Below are 21,072 nucleotides of genomic sequence, written 5' to 3'. Positions count from 1 at the left end.
ATTTTCTTATTTCAATAATAAAATAAATGATATAATATAAAAGATTAATAATTATATATTTATTTAAATAATATAATATATTAATTTAATAATTATATATTTAATATAAGGTAATAAATTTATAATTTTATATTTATTTAAATAATAAAATAAATTATATGATATATACCCTTATTAGTCATTTCACATATCAACAGCAACAGCTAAATATAATTTTACCAAACACTTAACATAAAACAGCTATCATCAGCTATCGATTCTACTATCGCTATCAAGAATAGCTTATCAGCTAACAGCTATCAGTTGTATTCAACAGTTAAACCAAACAGGCCCTAAAATTTCTGACTTTCAATTACTAATTTTTCAGTTAGAAATTAATGTCAATAACTCCTTGCGGGACACTTAATCAACATTTCTCTCTAATGCAAAGTATAAAATTATTCTCTTTACATATAAAAAATTATTCTGTCTATAGAAAAAAAAAATGATACAATTTATACGACTTGAGAAAGAAGAAAAATACTGACTAAACTCCATACTGAAATTATCCAAATCAACATCTGACTAAAAAACTGATAATTAAAAATTCAAGATATTTTACTATATAAAAATTGAAAATTGATAGTTTTATATTACATTTTTAAATTGAAAAAATATAACATTACAACCAGATAAATTCAAAGACAATTATTAAAATTTATCCTAAATATAACTGAATAGTTAGACGAACACTTATACAGGCAACCAATTTCAATTAGCATCTATACTTGCAATATGGTAATATTTTACACATTTTCACATATGATCTACATTACATCAATTTTGTTATATAATCAAAATGGTGACGTGCAGCCTTACCCCACTACTCTTCTACAGTTACATAAACAAAATAAAATTTAAAAAAAAAAGCAATTTGAAGGGGGAAAAAATCTAATGACAAAAAAAGAAGCTGATATGCCCAACCATCATCCAAGCTAGGACTATGTGGCCCTTTATCAAATGCGTCTGCCTTTCCTACACGAGGTCAGAAGTCCGATTTCATTAGCTTTGCTCGCGGCTTTATATTGATATTATCAAAAGGTTTCGCCTGTTCAACATGGACATAATCCCTCGTTTTAAGAACCTGCAAATCAAGGAAATTTACATCAACAATTAACATTGGAACCCAGAAAGGAAGTATAAAATAAGCAAGATAGGAAAGAGAAAAATACGACAATTGGACCATCATCCAGAATTTTTTTTTCTTGTAACCGGCTTAAAACAATATATATATATATATATATAAGCATTCTACTAAACATTTCCACAGCTCACAGCCTGTCCCATATATATAGAGGATTTTTTTTTTAAGCATACTAGGGCCACAACTACATGCTACAAAAGACACAAAGATGCAATTCTAGTCTCTGTTTGAGGACCATACCAATGTTTCAAAGAACATTCTTGATGCCTCCTTGCGAGTTTTACCAACTAGTAGGCTGTCCATTAGCAGGACCTTTCTTCCATGTCTTGCTTCCTTATCAAATAGAGTTTGAAGGTACTTGGCAACAGCCCTACGACAAAGTGTATTATGCATTGCAATAACTTAAACAATGAATAGAAGGACAGCAAAAATTTGTACACCAAGTCAATTTAATAAAAATTATGGAAAAAAGAATTGGTTAGCCAGGAAGTTTATGAAATTATCCCAGTCACCATAACTAAGAGAAGCTTTGTATCATAACCAAAACTGAGTAAAATAGATATCAAAGACAATAAATTGCTCCGATGAATAAGGGGCGAATCATTCTTAGTTTTCTAGTCAAACAATGCCAGAACTGTCATATCACGCTTCATCCAATTAGCTAGCCAACCAAGAAACATTGAGCCAAAACTCGTCAAAAACCAAAACACTCCAGCAAGATACATTTGGTTTTAAAGTGCCAAATAAATTGGCATGGTTTGGTGAAAGAACATGCTTCAAGAAAGAGGTTGTAGTAAGATAATGACAGTTTCTCAACTTTCATCTGTGAGAGCAAGCTGCCCAAAAACACAACAGAAGAAAAGGTTCTCTATGCCAACAAACTAGATTTATGTTTAGGGACGGTCGAAAATAGAAATATAAGAACAGCCTATGCTAACATTCTATATTAGGTAAACCCAAATCACACAAATCATACACACCTGGTGCGAGAAGACCACCCACTATTGTCAAGAAGCCGAGTATCTTCAGCATTTGGCATGCCTTCCTCATAATCTTCACCTATTTCATCATCATCTACATTCAAGAACTCTGCAAAAAGGGCCAATAATCATATCAATTTCAGAAATTCCATAAGAAATATAAAAGTAGGAAAACGGCTTCTTCAAATAGAAACTATTAAAACATATCCCTCATAATAGCTAAACAAGCAATCAAAGTAACAGAAACATAAGAGAATATATATATATATACACACACACACACACACACACACACACACACACACACACACAAGAGTTAAAATTCTAGAGGGCATTTGATTGCCTGAATCTGCCAGAAAAGTGACCAGGAATGATAAATTCTAGTGTTTGGTTCATATGCGGAATGTTGCATTCCAGGAAAGCCCAATTCCCAAACATGTGGTCCCACCTCTATTTTCCCACGTACATGGGAAGTACTTTTCCATCTTTTCAGTTGGTAAAGCTAGTTACTTTCCCATGGGCGTGGGTAGACTGTCCACCGAAAGGGTACTTGAACCGGCCCCTAAGGTCCTTTCATGGTTCTGGTTTCAAATTTCAATCAAATCCAAGTTCAATATAACCACAGTTTTTTGACCAGTTTTAGTTCAAGCACCGCCCTCGGCCAGGTCTAGGTGTGGGAAATTAGAAAACATATATATGGACATCAATATACTTATTTGTATAATATTTAAAAAAAAAATACCAATATAAATCTTCTTTATAACATTGGGTGAGGAAAATTCATGTGTGGACATAAATACTCTTATTTATAATAATATTTAAAAAAAAACGCTTATTTTAAATATCCTCTACAAACCCTACCAACAAGATTCTAGATGTTGCGTAGGCTACAATATTTTCCAGCATTTAATTGATTTTTAATAATTGAACACATCTTTTGAATCTTCTTTTTAATTTTTATTTTTAATCATATATTTTAAACAAATTAAATGACATTGGTTCAACATTTTTTGAATAATGGTATATTTATATTAGTGTGGTTATTATGATAAATTTCATTATATAGTATATAAATTTATATATTCATAAGATATTTAGAATAGGAGTATTGTGGTAATCTCTCTTTAATTTAATTTCTCAATATCCAACCAAACACAATTAATTGTTCATTCTAAGGAAAATTGAAATTATAACCAAATATGACAATGTTACATTCCTAAGGTCACTTTCTTGGAAAGCTACTTTCTCAGGAAAGTGATTCAAAATAGAAATGTTAAATTCCGGCAACCAAACACGCCCCTAGTACTTATTGGACTTGCATTCCCACTAGAAAACCATAACTCAACTACTCTGACCATTAGGTTACGTTTGGTTCTGTGGACAGGACAACTCTCACTAATCTTATTTTTGGTATACTTGTTGGATAAGACATTCCTCATTTTTCTATCCCTTAACTTCTGGTGGGACAACTTGTCCAGTCCCAATCAACAAGAACAACAAAATTACATTTATAAAAAAATCTATAAAAAATTTATTTTTTAAAAAATATTATAAACAAATTGAATCTTGAAATTTTCTTCACTGATATTACTTAAACATTATTTATTTAGCATATCAATATTAATGTGCATAATTAATTTGCCTTGTTCTGAGTACACCAATCACAAAAAGGGACAAATATTAGTATTGTCTCGTCTCACATTGTCCCATCCCTTGAACCAAATGCACCCTCCAACAAACCTAAATATCACAAAATTACCATGAAATTGAAACACTGAATAACTACAAAGGAATATGACATCCAAAAACAGGTCCTAAAAACTCTAGATCACTAATGCTCGTTTGCAACTGATTTGGATGTCATGTTTGTACATAAAGTTAGAAGTTAAAACCAAAGCTTGAGATAGCACAATAACTATTGGGATAGCATACAACTAATTTGAGTATGTCCCGTATGTACAGAAAGTCAGAAACCAAAACTTGAGATGGCACAATTACTATTGGGATAGCTTATGCTAATCAAAAGCATAAATTTCCATTTCCCACTATACATGGTTCCAGGTAAAGCAATTCAATAAACATAATATATTGAAGAAAATCTATTCAATTAGGTTGCGAGATATTTAATTATGAATCCACACACACAAAACTCAGAAACACAGCAATAAGGAAAATATGAACCTGTATCATTTGCAAATGCATCATCTTGAAAATCCTGCACCAACAAACTACATATTCAGCACAAACAGTAATTCTTTAGAAAAGGATATACACATCTTGCTAAGATGAGACATCACCAAAACAATTTTTGTAACCACTAGATGGAGTGATATTAATATGAGAATATCCATATTTTGTAGCAAATAAGGCTGAAAAATGTTGAACAGAAGTTATTAGCACTGAATATGGAAGTTCTGACTTCTGTGTAACAAGGCAAATGAAAATGAGAAAGAATTAGAGGAAAAGCAATCCAGAGTTACTCTGACCTAAAAATAATTTTGATATGACCACAAGTATTTCAAATTTAAAAAAAAAAATAAAGAGAGAGAGAGAGAGAGAGAGAGAGAGAGAGAGGAGGAGGAGGAGAAAAAAACACCATTAAATAAGCTAATATTCAACAAGTCAATAACAGTAGAATAAGTTACCTTGTTGCACAAGGTGAAACTAGGCACATAGAAAAAGGTTTATGCAGTTAAATACATCAGCAAATAGATATCATATATTTTGTAATTCAAAAAAAAAAAAGCTAAGGCAAACAAGAAACCTGAAAAGAACAAAGAAATTGACACATGGGCAAAGTAATAAAATGAACCCACCAAAACAATGGGAATGAACATACTTTACAAGAAAAACCAAAAGACACATAAGATCAGGAGTCTAACTTACACCACAATCCCTGATAGTAACATGGTCAAGCAGTGTATTTTGCATATCCATGGTGCTCTGATGATCAGCTTGTTCGCATACTGTATAATCTCCATTCATGGAGGTGCTTTTGAAATCCCCATCAAGTCCTACCAGATATGTAGAATCCATTTTAGATTCTTCATTACACAAATGATTAGATATTTGGTCAATGCACCCTGAGCTCACACCCAAACCTCCAACCTCACAATGAATCCTATGCCTATCATTTCCAATCTCATCCAAAGCTTGGTCAACGTTTACAGAACTAAAGTTATCATCAATAGGTGCAGAACCTTCTGGATGAAAATCCCCAACTTCAATTGGTGCACCAGCTTTGCTATCCTCCAACGGCATTCCTTCCGTCCTCGATTCAGTTCCAGTTGCAATAATTTGCTCAGCAGAATGGTCTACAAATTCAATATTATCAAGCCCCATGCCATTGCTTATGTCCCTTAAAGAAGCAACTTCCTCAACCAGTTGTGTATCAATCTTATCACGGTTTGAAGCATCCATCTGTATAAAATCATTTGCACCAATCATTTTGTCCATGATATCAGACTGATCAACAGTACCAATTGGCATTTCAAAAATATCTCCAGACACTGGCTCTCTTTGGGATGTCACCAAACCCTGAGCAGAATGATTTGTGATATCAGCAACTTCAGCATCTACTTTATCAATTTCTATTTCACTTGTTTTTCCCAAATGTTCATGTTCTAAAGATCTATAATCAGCTAAATCAGTGATTCCATTCATGTGTTCTTGATTACTAATATCATATGAGCTGAAGTGGTCTTCATCCTGGCGATTATCATTCTGAATGAGAGTCTCATAGGATTGTCTATCCAAGCCATTTCTGCAACTACCAGGTTCTGTGGACCCTTCAATTTCACTATGTTGGGTAACATATTGCTTGGCAGAATCTTCATCATTCAATGCTTCCACAGGAGCGTTATTATTATCATCATTTTCAGAAACCCTTGTTCTGCTCAAATCAAATGCTTCAGTGTGCAAATGTGACAGTTCCGCTAACATGCCTGAAAGACCAAACTTAGTTAACTACATACCTACGTAAGCATATGGAGTTTTCATGCGAAAAACAAACAAAAAGATAACACAAGCAAGAAAAAGGCTTTTGAGTGCTCATGTCTGATGGAATTTACACCACCAAACCTAATTTGTGTCCATAATTGACTTGCAATGGTGATGGGATTGAGAGGCAAACACCATTGCATAGCTGACTAACCAATACTTTAAGATAGGCCGTTCTGGTCCAGTTCCGGGCCAGAACCACCGGCTCAGAACGGTTCTGATCCAGCCCAGCTGGGTATTATTAAATTATTATAGATTTTTTAGACATTATTTATTTAGTTTCTAATGCAAAAAAAATAAAGGGACCTAAATATAAGTCCAATATAAATAAAAAAAAAAAAAGTTTTTTAGAATCAAGCTGGAGCTGCCGGCCAGTTTCAATTCAGGTTCGAGGAGAGGGGACTGGAACCAGCCTCCCTATACCCCAGTTCCAGGCCCATTCATGAACCAAAAACATTGACCCAGGCCAGTCCTGGTCCAGTTCACCTTTTGAACCAGCCTATGGCAGGATCTACTTTAAGACACCATGCATGCAATATAAAAGGAAAGGATATAATCCTCATCATAAGAAGTTCATTTTCATCATAGGTATGAAATTTAAACATTGGTTCTTCATGACTTACTTTTGAGGTTTGAAGCATATCAAAATATCTCCCAAAAAAAAAAAAAGAAAGAAAGAAACCCAATTCTCCCGCCCTCTGCCCAACAGAAACTATTGGAGGAGAAAATTTACTTTTAGGCTTTAGCAATGTCAAACAGTAAACATAAACGAAGGCCAATGACAAAAATATAATAAAAATAAAGCAGCAGGAAAGCAAACTTAAGTTTTAGCAAAATGAACTCACCAGTTAATACTGGTTCACTAAAGAGTTCCTCTTCCCAGAATTGCCTCTGAATCATCAAAATTTCTGTGCGTGTACAGGGCGCCTTTTTACGCATGCGACGAATGTCCTCAGTGTTAGTCAACTGTTGGCGTATAGTACTTCAAAGGAGTAGGCAAATTCATCAATATTTTACCACAAAAGATGGTAGATTTTACACACCCAAGAATTTATTACATAAATAAAATTAGCATACGAAAATTGATTGATTAAGAAACTAGTGCTGGAAAATATCTCCAGGGGATCCAGGAAATTAAAGAAAAATATATTCAGCCAAATCCTGCTTAGATACTGCAGTGATAATTTTCACAACCAGTACCAGAAGCACAAAGCTTGAGGTACATCGATGCAATCAAGGAAAATTACATTTTTAGATCATTTTGATCTAATTCTTAAGTGTAAAACTCAAATCTTTTTCTTATAAATTTATATTTAGGAAATTTAGAGTTTAGTACTGTTTAGGAGTTCCCAATCCTACTAGTAGTAGGATTAATTATCAAATCTCCATAAATTTAAGGTTTAGTATTATTATTCTCAAAAAACAGGTTTAGTATTATTAGGAATTCCTAAGACAAAATCATTTGCTTCATATACTATTTAGCATTTTAGTATTGGTAAAGAATCTTCCTAGTTTGGGATAGTAGGATTAACTATCAAATCTCTATAAATACTTATATAACTTAGTTATTCTTGGGGGAGTTTTGATAAATAATGGAATAACAAGTATTTTATTCGGAAGGCTCGATGGCTACTTCATTTTTCTCCCCTTTCTTTTCTTCCTTTTTTTTTTTTGCTACAGTGCTTCGGGGCTATCATAGCTTCAACATAACCCGAAATTTCTCTTCTTCTCTAACCAGCTCTAATACAGTTCACCTTCTTCCTTAAATCAAACCCTGAAAATAATAAATCACTCTAATTTTTTCCCACCATAAAAGCATTTATAGGCTGGTTCCTCAACCTGTCCTACATCAGACATTCTTTACCAGCGACCATTTAAGGTAGGATGCCAGACACTTCTTATCAAATAGAAATATTTAATATTTATACAGAGACATGTAGATGAGAATTTTAACATACTCGCCATGCAAAACCATTGAATCATCCATTAGCCCCTTCCTCTTCAATGTGGTAGGTCGAGATGAAAACCGGGCACGCTTCATAGATGGTACTTCAGGCATGGGTGGAGTTGGCTTCATTTTCAAAACTGAAGATCTTCTTCCGACTGGAAAAGCGAACAATTTTATCTGGTCAATAATATTTTTACCTTACAAAGAAAATAGCCTAGCATGTGTAAAGGAATCAGGAAAGTACATGATATTGATACCTAATATAGAAGATAGCAAGTCATCATCATCAGGAATAGAATTTACAGTTCTCTTTGATTTGGTCATGCCAAGTGATTCAACAGAATTTATACTTTGCACAGTTAAAGAACTTTCAGCAAAACTCCGCTTTTTCCCAAAAATTTTTGTCCCTGCACCACTTTCATCACCCTCTTGGACTTGTTTATCAGGTGTCTCAACTAGTAAATCAGGTTGCCTATCCAGAAGCCTCTGGGGTGCAAAAAGCAACTTCTCAGGTGCTGGCAAGTCAGAAATCATGGAACTATTCAAATCTTCACACTGGTTATCATTAGAGATTGCTTTGTCCAGTTGATCCTCTCGTTTTCCTCCATCTGCCTGAATTTCTCCACTTAAAGCAGGTTCAGATGTCCGATTTTCCTCTGATTGTACAACACCAGTCATGTGGCACTCTTGACCTACAAGGTAAAAATAACTATTTAATAAATGGATTGAATTGAGAAATATCAAATTACACTTCAGAGAGTACTGATTAGCATCTAATTGCATCCATCAAGCTTGCGGTACAAACCTTGCACCTTAGTGGAATTTCCAGAAGCATGGAATCCTTCTTTCCTTTGAAGTGACTCTGATGACAATGGTACAATATCTGCTGATTGCAAGTCAGAAGCAACCACAGAATTACCAACATCATGATATGAACTATCAGGCTTGCTTAAATGGGAATTGCATGTCTGGAGCACACTTGTGCAAGCAGTTGCCATCTGTTCATTATTAAAATTGTCATTCAATACTTCAGGATCCTCCAGTCCCTGACAACCCTGACCATCGACATTAACAGATTTCAGAGCACTAGGCAATTCCAGTGAGTGGATAGCATTTGACACAATATGTTTGCCATTTGAGTGTGTTTCTTGCATGTTTTTTATGATTTCAACATCATCAGTTTCTTGCAACCTAACTCCTAAGGATTCGTCATACTCTCCATTAATTTGATCTATAGAGGGGACATACTCTTCATTATTGCAAGAAACAACTTTATTTGCATCTTCTACCTTGTCCAAACCATCCAGTACGCCAACAGTCCCATCTGCTGGATCATGTTCTGTAGTCACTGAAGTAGAAAGTAAATCTCCCTCCACCCTTGTTTGATTGACCTCCAATTCAACATATAGGCGGCTGCTACCCTCAGCAGGTGCACACACAATAGAATAATGATTTAAATGAGCACCTAAAGCAGAATCCATTGCATCATCCCTGTTATGAAGGTCTGACTTACTGGAAGCATTTTCAAAGCCCTCTATTTGTACAAATTCTCCTAAATTCTGATCTTCTGGCTCTAAATGATCATCACTGACCAGACCTTCCTTGACACTGGACACATTTGGCTCTTCCATTAATCCAGGGGTAGATGGAGCCTGAGCATAGTCAACGCCTTCCAAATTTGCAGCAAAACCTTCAGTCTGTCACAAGGGAAAAATATTTTTCATCAGATTGAGGCAGTATTATTCTCTCATAACTAGAAAATGATCAATCCCACGAGTCAAATAAAAAACCAACATAAAGACAAAAGGAGAATAAAAAACAAAAGGATTAAGTGACTTTTAGCAATAAGATATTTTGGATATCCATATCAACCTTTTTTCTAGTACCATTCAATGGCATGTCTTCTGAAGATCCAGTCATCCCTTCATGACTTGTATCCATTGGTATTGGTTCAACAGGTGTCTGTGCATCATTTCTGCAATCATAGAAGCTGAACATGATTCTTCAGAAATTTTAGATTATGCAAAAAAATTTTATAAATCAATCACCAGACCAAGTACCAGAAGCCATTTTAAGAATCAACTGCCAGAAATTCTTGTTCTAAATAAATTGAAAAAAAATTCAACTATCAGAATAACTACCCACAGCAACAATAACTTCTCCTTACCATCTGAAAAAGAAAAGAACAAATAAGGGTAGCATAATGGAAATACAACTAACCACTGCCCCCCTCCCCTCTTTCTCTCTCCCAAAAAAAAGAAAAAAAAAAAAATAGAGACATCAGTGACACAGGTAACAAAGCCTTACTCAGAAATTTCACCATGCACTGTTGCTGCAACCTTATCTAGGAAGAGGTCCTGTTTATAATCAGCCAAGAAACATAATTAAATAATTTTTACAATACTAATAACTGAACAACAAGGGTCCCTGAAAAAAAGCCTAGAATGGATTAACACTGAAACTTGTTTACTGGTACATGAAACAACTGATGTATTACCTCCATGGGACAGGAGAGTCAGTGAATTTGGCTCTTAAATTTTCAAACCAAAAACAAATAGGCTTTCAGGGAAAAAAAATCCAATTATACCAATCACATTCCATTATTTATGTCTCAAAATAGCTTCCAACCTAATTTCCAAGATAATGGGACGCCAGCAAACAAAACAGAATTACCTCTTCAAGGTCCAAACCAACTTGAGAAGTGTCACCATCACCAAAACGCTCTGAAATCAAGTTATGACATATAAGAAATGGAATTACCAATTGCATAATCATCATTAGGTAATTAAATGCACCACCAAACCATGACATGCAAAGGTTGCACTAACCATCCAAACCAAACTGCGATGTGGAGTAAACAACGCCATCCATTGTGTCCTGTAGTGTAATCTGTTCCCTTGTACTGACATGATGGTCAACGTAGTTACTGCAGGATAGATAAAAGTTAAGATACAACTCAACTCAACTAAGCCTTTATCCCAAAAATTTTGGGTCGGCTATATGGATTTACTTTCTCCACTCTAAACGATTTGGGTTAAATCCTCAGAAAAAAGTTAAGATACAAAGGGGGGCAAAAAAAAAAGATCTTACATATCAAAAGTTTTTTTTTCCCCACGAATTGCCATCTATTGCCATAAGATGTAATCCAATAGCTAATTGAGTGATATTTTGTCATTGTCAGGTATAAAATAAATGTCAAACAAAACCTAGCAGATGGCAATCCACAGGATCACCCACAGGTTTGAACTTGGAAATTCCAAAGAGCTCATGAATTCATAAACCATTGGGATGTGCAGGGGGATTTTATGTAATAAGAGAGAAACACCCCAAGCAGTATAGTAAAAAAGGCAGACATTATTGCCCACAAATGTTGAGATCTTTTAAATAAAGCTGTAAAACAAATTGCTAAAGATCCAGACCTGTACATGGTCATCACATACCTTAACTGTTACTTCACAAATAGAAACCACAATATACAAAAGATTATTTAGCCAAAAACAGTTTCTGATATCAGAACTCACCCTTGAAAAATATCATTGTCTGGCAGCTCAAAATCATCAAGATCAAAAGTCTCTGGCAATGTAATGGAGTGATATGGTGCAGTTGATTCTTCTGGAGGTAAATCAACTGCAGTAGAACGAAAAGCTTGCTTTATCTTCAGCAAAGCCTCACTGCAGTCATCGAAAAGGTAATTCACCTTTCTAGAATATATCCTCACCACACCAAGCAGAAGATGACTGGACAACCTAAGTGCAATTGGTACTTCAGGAAAAAGAATGGAATCTGTGAGAGATGGAGGAAAAAAGAGTTAAAACAGTCGGGAACAGTATCATCAAAAAAATGCACAAGAAAGGGCATAGAAATGAGATTCCCATGTGACAACTTTAACTTGTGAGGAAAAGTGTCTCACAAATCCTGTCATCACTCAACAGCTGGTTACCAAAATTTTTCCATCTCTAGAGCACAATTTTTTACTTTGGCCAACCACATTTAACCTTGTGGAAAGTATTTTTGCTAATTGATTAGAGTTCCATGAAGCTAGCAGAACATAATGGTACTGGAAACTGATAACCGTGTCACCATTAACTAATATACTGTCTTAATCCCATATCCACAACAATTATTTGCTGGAATACAACATGAACTTTGAAAATAAGTGGTCTTATTACTGCAGGGGAAGAAAGCGAGCTCATGATCCTTGTTTGTTTAATAATAACAATTGCAAAATCATGCGCAAATAACTTAATAATAAACTCAAATCTAAATTTTACTGCTTGGGCATGTCAAGACTCAGACAGCAGGAGGTACAAAACAACCTCAAAGATAGCCTTAGCAAAGGATAGTTAAGATACTCCAATACAAACTATTTCTTAACTTTCATTTTTGTTTATACTAATGACGTAGACAACGTTACTTTATTGCTCTAATTTCCCAATGAAAAAATAATCAGGAAAACATAATGAGTACTAAGACAATTACCACTATGAAACTTTTATGTTTCATCGTATCGCTGGACTGGCCTAATCCAACCTTAACCTTTTTTTTTTTTTCCAGAAAGGAAAGTATAGGGTAAATTAAACATTAAAATGAAAACTTACCCACAGAGACACCAATATCAGTGTCAGCGACCTGGTTCTTTCGAAGCTTTCTCTCTAAATGAGCTGCTATCCATATCGTCCCTAAGGGCCCTTTCTTGGCCAATATAAACTGTGAATAAAACATCTCTCATGCAGAAAATAAAAATCTCAGTTTTTGTACAACAGACTATCTCCAGAGTTTGCTAAAACTTGCGCTAACGACTAAAATCCACCCATAAATCAAAAGTTAACAACACCCCCAATTTTACAACAACAGCAGCAGCAGTAATTATCTTCCAAACAATCTTATTTCACAACCCAGAACTTGAAATACCAAGGCATAGCACTTGAACTCCAACAAAGTTGCTTAATTTACAAACGGAAACCCTAATTTCAATACAACAACTTCCTCCATATTCTCCGGATGAAACCCTAAACTCGAAGGGTAAACATCAAATAGAAATGAAAAGAAAAAACTGGAAATTCAGCAACTTGACGTAATTCAGAATCCAAACCCTAATCTCAATACAATCTAAAATTCTCTACCAAGACGCGAAAAATTCGATTTGCAAACCGAAATAGACTTGAGAGAGATGAAAAAAGGCCAAGATTAGTAGCAAAGAAACGAAGAACCTAATATTTGGTCAGCTTCCACAGCAGATACTCGAAAACAAGAGAAAGGTGCTTCATTTATACGGAATCCAACGACGTGAGCAATCAGGAGGAGGAAAAAGTAGCGGAGAGCATGAGCAATTTGGGGACGGAGAAGTGAAAACCTGGAACCCTAGTTTCTGCTGAAGAACGACGTCGCCGGAACGAAACATAGAGGAAAGAAGAAGAAGAAGCAGCAGCAGGAGGAGGGAAGGAAGGAAGGAAGGAAGGAAGGGGAATTTGAAGTGAAGCGTAGAATTTGATTTTGGAGTCAGGGATCGGACAGAGTGTGAGGGAATCTAAAAACCAAAAAAAAAAAAAAAATTAAGGAAAGAGAGGCAATATGATTAAAACAAATGACTGAATACGAGGATAGGCGCTCTTTGTTTCTGATTTTTCGGATTTTCGAATATTAAACACTCACAACTGTCGATAACCAAAAGATATAAAATAAAATATCCATTCTCTCTGCTTGCCTTGGCCTGGAACTAGGCAATGGCCACGGTTGGATTCTCACTCAAATTGAATTAATTTAATTTAAAATACAAGTCTAATTAATCAAAATTAAAATTATTTTTAATAATTAAATTTAATCAAAATTCGAAATTAAAAAAAAATCTATAATCAAATTTCGATTTCCTTCACTTCTAATATACTGAATAATCTTATAAATTAACAATATTCATCAATTAGGAAATTTATAATATAAATTGGGAGTGCTAAAAAGTAAAGTTTCTACATGCTTAAAAATTTAATTTTTTTTATATAATAAAAATTTAATTACTCCTTATTAATTTAAAGAAAAGCCATGCGTGTACTTCCACAAAAGAATCCCTCGATCGATTAATGCCTCCACATGCTTTGATATCATATACAAAAGCAGATACATATGGTACTTCCCATGTAACATGCATATGAAATACATCAATGACAGGTTTCTTCATCTCAACATGAAAAAGTCAGCACAAGAAGATAATTCATTTACCCCCTTTCTTTACTATACATGTCAAATTCTTGCAATTTATCCACGTCCTCCACCTAAAAAGTTTACCAGTGTACCACAGCCCACATGAAAAAATACTAGCACCAATGAGTTGTGTATGCACATGTTTGATTTGCTTTTACATGTACATACAGATCAAAAAACTTTCATTATTTCCATTTTTCTCCCCTCACACAAAATGCAGAAAACGCCTTCACAACCAGGTGCTATCCTCTATGCTTTCTTTTCCTTGGCTGTTTCATCATCTTCCATTTCACTGCCTAACTTGACAATATCTTCACTAGGATTTTTCCTGATGTTGAAAGCAAAATATATATATATATATAGAGAGAGAGAGAGAGAGAGAAGAGAGAGAGATTAAAAAAAAAAAGAACAGTGAACAATGCTTAGAGTAATGTGAAAACAAGACACGAAATATGGTCGATTGACATTCGTTAAGCTATTGCATAATATCATTTCTCCTTTTATTCTACGCTCTCAAAACAAAGAAAGTACCCACAACGCTTCTTCTGAAATTTTCAGAAGGAATTGCAAGTGGCTCTACTGCTATCTCTGGTTGGTTTAGGAAAGCCATTTGCAGGTTGTTTATGGCTCTAACATATATCATGTAGATGTCCTTTCAAAAGTTACTAAAAGATTGCACATGTACCTAATAATTGGCAAATTATGCAATGAGCGGGGCGTTTGATGTCACCATATACCCATGATCATCCACATATCAAAAACTTACATTCTTTAAAGAACGTAAAGTCAAGGAATACAAAAGAGAAAAAGAGTTTTTGCAAACTAATGATATAACCGGTCCAAATTGGAGACAAAAATTCAGTAGAGTTAGCGTGGTAATTAATTTGACAGTCAAAGGGTTAAAAAGTCAGTACGGTAAAAAAAGCAAAAGAAAGCAATTCAACCGAGCATCACATTGCTCAGTTCTAACAACACTCAAACAAGAACGAGCTGGGCATCAGCCCACACAAGTTCTGTTTGTCATTGAGTTTTAAAGCCTAAAATTATTTTTCTGAATAAAAATATCATTTTAGATACTGTTGATAAAATCAGTTTAGGAAAAATTGTTTTATTATTTTAGTGTTCATAATTAAAACTGATCAAATTTAATTTTTAGTTATTTTTTAACACCCTCTAACTAGCATATTTAAAAAAGTGATTTTCTCAACAGCAATTTCAACAGCAATGCCAAACAGGCCCATAGATGATACCGAACACCAGTTCACAAGCTTGACCAACATACCCGAATAGCGTTTAGCCTAATGCCAATATGGAAAGTCAACCATCAAGGTAGATTTATAGAATCTCGGAGTAAGAACTGAGTATGTGGAGATTCTCACCGCTGATTACACAAACTCAATTAAAATTTTTTCTCAAATATCCAAACCTGTGTCAAATTTGATTATTATTATCTAAAAAATACATGTATCAGTTTAATTTTAAATATTTTAATTAATAATCTATAAAAAAATTATTTTTATTAATAATTTATATTTTAAAAATTTAATAATTCTATAAAATATTTATACTCTATTTTATTTAAAATAAAAAATATATATAAATATATAAATATTATTATAAAAAATATATTTTATATTTAATTAAGTATTTATATAAATATATTCGGATAAGGGATTCGTAACATGCAAAACCCAAATCCGATTGAAAACTCCAACCCGTCCCAAATCTGATTATTTATTACCTAAATTTGTATTAGAATTCGATCGAATTGGGTATCAGAAAAAAACCTGACTCACTGCCTTCCTTACCCTCAAACTATAAATTAGAGAACAAAACACTAATTAGGTATACTTTTTATGCATTACTGAAACTTTCGAAATTTTATCCATTTATATTCTAAAAATAAAAAATCGGCTTCCTCGAGACGAAAGTTTCTACCTTTGTGATGACTCAAGATAAAGATGATTCTGTGAGAATGGGAAAGAAGGGATGAGTGTTTGCTGGGTCAGTTAGAAAGCTCCTCCGACTGGATGTTTCAAGCTTAATGTTAATGGGGTGTATAAAGGGAACTCGGGGGAAGCTTTTGGTGGAGGATTAATTAGGGATGAGGCTGGCAGATGGAAGGGGGCTTTATGTTGAATATGGGTAGTTGTTCAATTACTTTAGTTGAACCTTGGGCCATTTATGAGGGTTTAAAGCTTTGCGTGGGATATGGGCATTCATAGGTTAATTGTAGAAAGTGATAATAATAGTGTTGTGCAATTTGTTTTAGGGATGAAGAAACCTCAGGGCAGTGCAAGATCTCTTGTTAGGATGATCAGGAAGTTTCTGCAGCGAGAGTAGGCAGTCAGCATCACTCATGTTTATCGCGAAGCTAAGTCCTGCATTGATTTCTTAGCTAATATGGGAACTCACAGACTGTTGTTTTCCCCTCCTAGTTTAGATGCTTCGTTGGTGCATGATGTTTGGTAGTTGGAGTTCTGTTTTTCTTATATCAACCAAAAACAAAATTAAAAAATTACTTGCGTAAAGTATTTTCCAGTAAAAGACTTATGTGGGGACGTGAACTGAGTAGTAGGTCAATATTACTTAAAAACTTGAATAATCTTAATTGGCCACTCAATTTTATATCCAACATTCCTACGTTTTCATGTACCTTGTTATTCAAAGTATTAATCTAGGAGCTGAATGCTAGCCTGTTATGAATTGATTAAAAGATCAAATTATTGTGATCAATGCATAGAAGCTTATTAGGCTATGGTAACATATATATACTTAGATTAACTGCTATGTAGGAGCTCTACCAGTGTATGCCTATTCTATTGGTTGTCTTTGTAAGTAATAAGAGCTGGAAAAATATTTTGAACTACTGGAAACACATTCTTTATTAAGTACCGAAACCACCAATTTATACAGCGTAATGTTGAAACTTAAATGCAGAAAAATCTGCTATATATCAGCCTAATCTCAACTAATATTTGACTGGTTTATTTTCCTAAAGAATAGCAAAACATAAACTGAATTTGTTGATAGATTCAAAGACATGATATTTAACACTTCTCCTTAGCTTTGAAGCTGCATACACCAAGCTTTTGTCTTAAGAATTCATATCTAGCTTTAGGTAAAGCTTTAGTTAAAATATCAGCACATTGATTTTCTGTCCTGCAATGGATCAGCTGCACTTCTCCTTCTTTCTATACATCTCTTAGAAAATAAAATTTTATTTTGAAATGTTTGTTTTGCCATGAAATACCAGATTATTAGCTATTGAAATTGCAGCTTGGTTATCCACAAATATCTGTGTGCTTTCTTCTTGCTTCATATGCAAATCTGTAAGAAGTTTTCTATTCCAAAGTGCTTGATTCATGGTAGCAACAACTGCCACATATTCTGCTTTTGCTGTGGATTGTGCTATGACTTATTATTTCTTCGAACACTAAGAAAAAATTCCAGAACCAAAGCTAAAGCAATAACCTGAGGTGCTTCGCATATCATCAATGCATCTAGCCCAATCACTATCTAAATAACCATGGAAACTAAAATTTTCTACTTGATTGAACTTTATTCCATAATCAACTGTTCCTTTAACAAATCTAAGAATCCTCTTCGCTGCTTGAAAATGAATTTTACTAGCACAATGCATATACCTGGATAGCAAACTTACTGCATACATGATATCTGGCCTAGTTGCAGTCAAGTATATTAAGCAGCATATTAAGCTTCTATACATCCTTTAATCAACTTTTCCAGCTCCATCTTCTTGACAAAACTTCTCCTTTTGATTCATCGGAGTTGCCGTTGACTTGCACTCCTCCATATTAAATTTTTTTAGTAGTTATTTTCCATATTTCTACTGGCACACAAAAATTTGATTTTGTTTTGTTGTACCTGCATACCAAGAAAGAATTTCATATTGCCAAGATCTGTCATTTCAAAGACATCTTTCATTTCTTCTTTAAACTTATCAATCAGCTCCTTTTTACTTCTTGTTACAAGCAAGTCATCAACATAAAGAGACACCAAAAGTATTTCATCATAAACATTCTTGATATATAAAGTAGATTCACTTAGACATTTTCAAAGCCTAAGTTCTCCAAGAATGCATCAATTCTGTTGTACCATGACCTTGGCGCCTGCTTAAGGCCATAAAGAGCCTTCTTCAACCGATATACTTCTCTTCTTGTCCTTGAACAACGAAACCTTGTGGTTGCTCCACAAATATTTCTTCCTCCAAATATCCATTTAAGAAAGTTGATTTGACATCAAGTTGGTGTACAACCTAACCCTTTTGTGCTACAACAACTAGTAACATCCTTATGGTATCCATTATGGCAACTGGTGCGAAAGTTTCAGAAAAATCTACCCCGAACATTTGAGCATGCCCTTTGACTACAAGCCTTGCCTTATATTTGTTTACAGAACCATCAGAATTGAGCTTGGTCCTATAAACCCATTTAAATCCTATAGCTTTCTTTTCTTTCGGTCTGTCCACCAATTCCCACGTTTGGTTTTTTCCGATCATGTTAAGCTCCTCCTTCATTGCAGCTACCCATTTTTGATACGTTGCTGCATCTTCATATCCTGCAGGCTCCATCACAGCAACATTACACTGTTGATAAATGTCAGAGAGTGTTCGGGTCCCTCTAACAGGTTCATTATTGACATCATCATTCTCCACATGACGCTCAGTCTGTTGGTCTATTTCCTAGCTCCAGCTATCTGACTCATGAAATTGGACATCTCTGCTAATAATAACTTTGTTGTTTTCTGGTAAGTAGATTATGTAGGCTTTTGAGCTTGAGCTATAGCCTACAAAAATTCCAGCTTCTGCCTTCTTGTCCAATTTGTCTCTCTTAACCTGATGGATGTAAGAGAAACACAAGCAACCAAAAGTTTTCAGATTAACAAATTTTGGTTTGTAGCCATACCAAGCTTCAAATGGAGTTCTTTTGTGCAAAGCTTTTGTTGGAAGTCTGTTTAGTAGATAAACTGTTGTATTTGCTGCTTTGGCCCAAAATTTTTTTGGTGGCTCTTTGTCATGAAGTAAGCATCTTGCCATCTCTATAAGTATCCTATTTTTTCTCTCTGCAACACTCTTTTGTTGTAGCGTGTAAGGTGCTATCAATTGATGATCAATGCCTACATTTCGACAAAATTTGTTAAATTTTTGGGAGCTATATTCAGCTCCATTGTCTGATCTGATCACCTGCATCTTGTAGCACTTTGAGTTTCCACAAAGGCTTTGAACTTCCAAAAAATGTCAGCAACTTCAGACTTAAGCTTCATAAAATAGATCTAGCAGAATCTTGAGTGATCATCAATGAAAACAATATAATACTTATTGCCATTCAAAGATGATGTCCTCATGGGTCCTGCTACATCTGTGTGTATCAATTGTAGTTTTTGAACTGCCCTCCAAGCTTTATTTTGTGGAAAAGGAAGCCTTATTTGCTTCCCATATTAGTAAGCTGCACATGTAGAAAGCTCCTTTCCCAATTGAGGCAAGTCTTTCACAAGGTTGTTTTTCTTCATAAAAAATACAGTTGTATGATGGAAGTGCCCTGATTTCCTGTGCCAAAGCATTGTATTGTTGTCTTCTTCATGTATAACTGGCTGTGCTTCTTGCATTAGATCTAAGGCATAACTTTTGTCTTTCATTTGAATGTTGAACACAACTCTACCTTCGGCATCTTTAATAATGCAACTTTTATCTTCAAACAGCACCTTATATCCTTTTTCAAACAATTGAGCAACACTAAAAAGATTTTGATTAATTTCAGGAACATATAAAACATCTGAAATTAATTTCAAACCTGTGTGACTTTCAACAGCTACTGTTCCTTTTCCTTTTACAGTAATATATGCTCCATTTCCAATTCTGACTCTGTAGATAGCAGTATTATGAAGCTCTCTAAAGAGTTCATGATCATATGTCATGTGGTTGGTACAACCACTATCCATAAGCCAATTTTCGATTGAGCTACTAGTGGTAAGGCATGATATTACAAACATTTTCTCTTCTTCATGTTGATTCTGAACAGCCTTGGCTTCTTCATGTTGCTATTGAGCATTGCATATTTTTTCCATATGTCCTAACTGACCACACTTATTGCATTTAACATCAGGCCTCCACCAACATCTTCTTTGTGGATGATTGTCCTTTTTGCAATAAGGACAACATGGAAAAACTTGAGTGTTACTTTTGTTGTTATTGTTGTTGTCAGCAAAACCTCCAGGCTTGCTATTCCTTTTCTTGTTCTTGTTACTGTCGCAAGGTGTTTTGCGGTCGCCTGGACGAACACTCACTGAAGTGGGAAAGAGTGAGGAGTCGCCACTTTAATTTTGAGGGAAATTAAAGAAAAACATTTGTGAAATGCAAATTAAAATGAAACCACTTCAAATACAGAGATTCTAGGTTCGGGGTCCGTAAACGTGTGGGGAAGGTATTAGGCACCCCACCTCGTCCCTCAATGAGGGTGAGCAGATTTAACCTTACGTTCTTTATAAATTAAAATTGATAGTTAGGGGGGTTCGAATAGAAATGTTAATCCTTTTGATAAAAAGAAATATTTGATTTTTCACTAATTCGGATTACCCAAATACATAAGTAAATGAGACAACCTTAGTGAATTGGTGTTGTGTTGCGGTTTTCGTTTGTGGGATTACTTTGCATATTTGTCAGAATTCGATTTGAGAATCGGATAAGAACTCTCCTCCAATCTCTTTAGATTAAAATTTCGATTGGAGATCGGATAAGAACTCTCCTT

The 21,072-nt window shown here is 34.5% G+C and overlaps 1 protein-coding gene across 2 annotated transcripts; it reads right to left on the bottom strand.

The window, feature by feature from the left end:
- Positions 1–732: 732 nt before the first annotated feature.
- LOC110632831 (sister chromatid cohesion 1 protein 4) lies at positions 733–13,696 on the bottom strand. Of its 2 annotated transcripts, XM_058128809.1 has the most exons (15): positions 12,709–13,696; positions 11,632–11,893; positions 10,939–11,036; positions 10,784–10,833; positions 10,418–10,467; positions 9,983–10,085; positions 8,916–9,807; positions 8,368–8,802; positions 8,121–8,265; positions 7,008–7,144; positions 5,050–6,107; positions 4,345–4,378; positions 2,164–2,272; positions 1,424–1,553; positions 733–1,123 (listed from the first exon to the last, which is right to left on the bottom strand). In XM_058128809.1, the coding sequence occupies exons 1-15, from the start codon at positions 12,830–12,832 to the stop codon at positions 1,025–1,027; spliced, it is 3,726 nt and encodes a 1,241-aa protein (XP_057984792.1). In that variant the 5' UTR covers positions 12,833–13,696; the 3' UTR covers positions 733–1,024. The 2 variants fall into 2 exon arrangements, with proteins under 2 accessions (XP_057984792.1, XP_057984793.1); XM_058128810.1 differs by lacking the exons at positions 10,784–10,833; positions 10,939–11,036; positions 11,632–11,893; positions 12,709–13,696 and having other exon boundaries at positions 9,997–10,085.
- Positions 13,697–21,072: the final 7,376 nt, after the last annotated feature.

Source organism: Hevea brasiliensis, chromosome 10 (assembly GCF_030052815.1).
Source record: "Hevea brasiliensis isolate MT/VB/25A 57/8 chromosome 10, ASM3005281v1, whole genome shotgun sequence".
Classification (NCBI taxonomy): domain Eukaryota; kingdom Viridiplantae; phylum Streptophyta; class Magnoliopsida; order Malpighiales; family Euphorbiaceae; genus Hevea; species Hevea brasiliensis.
This window is presented reverse-complemented; position numbering and strand designations above follow the sequence as displayed.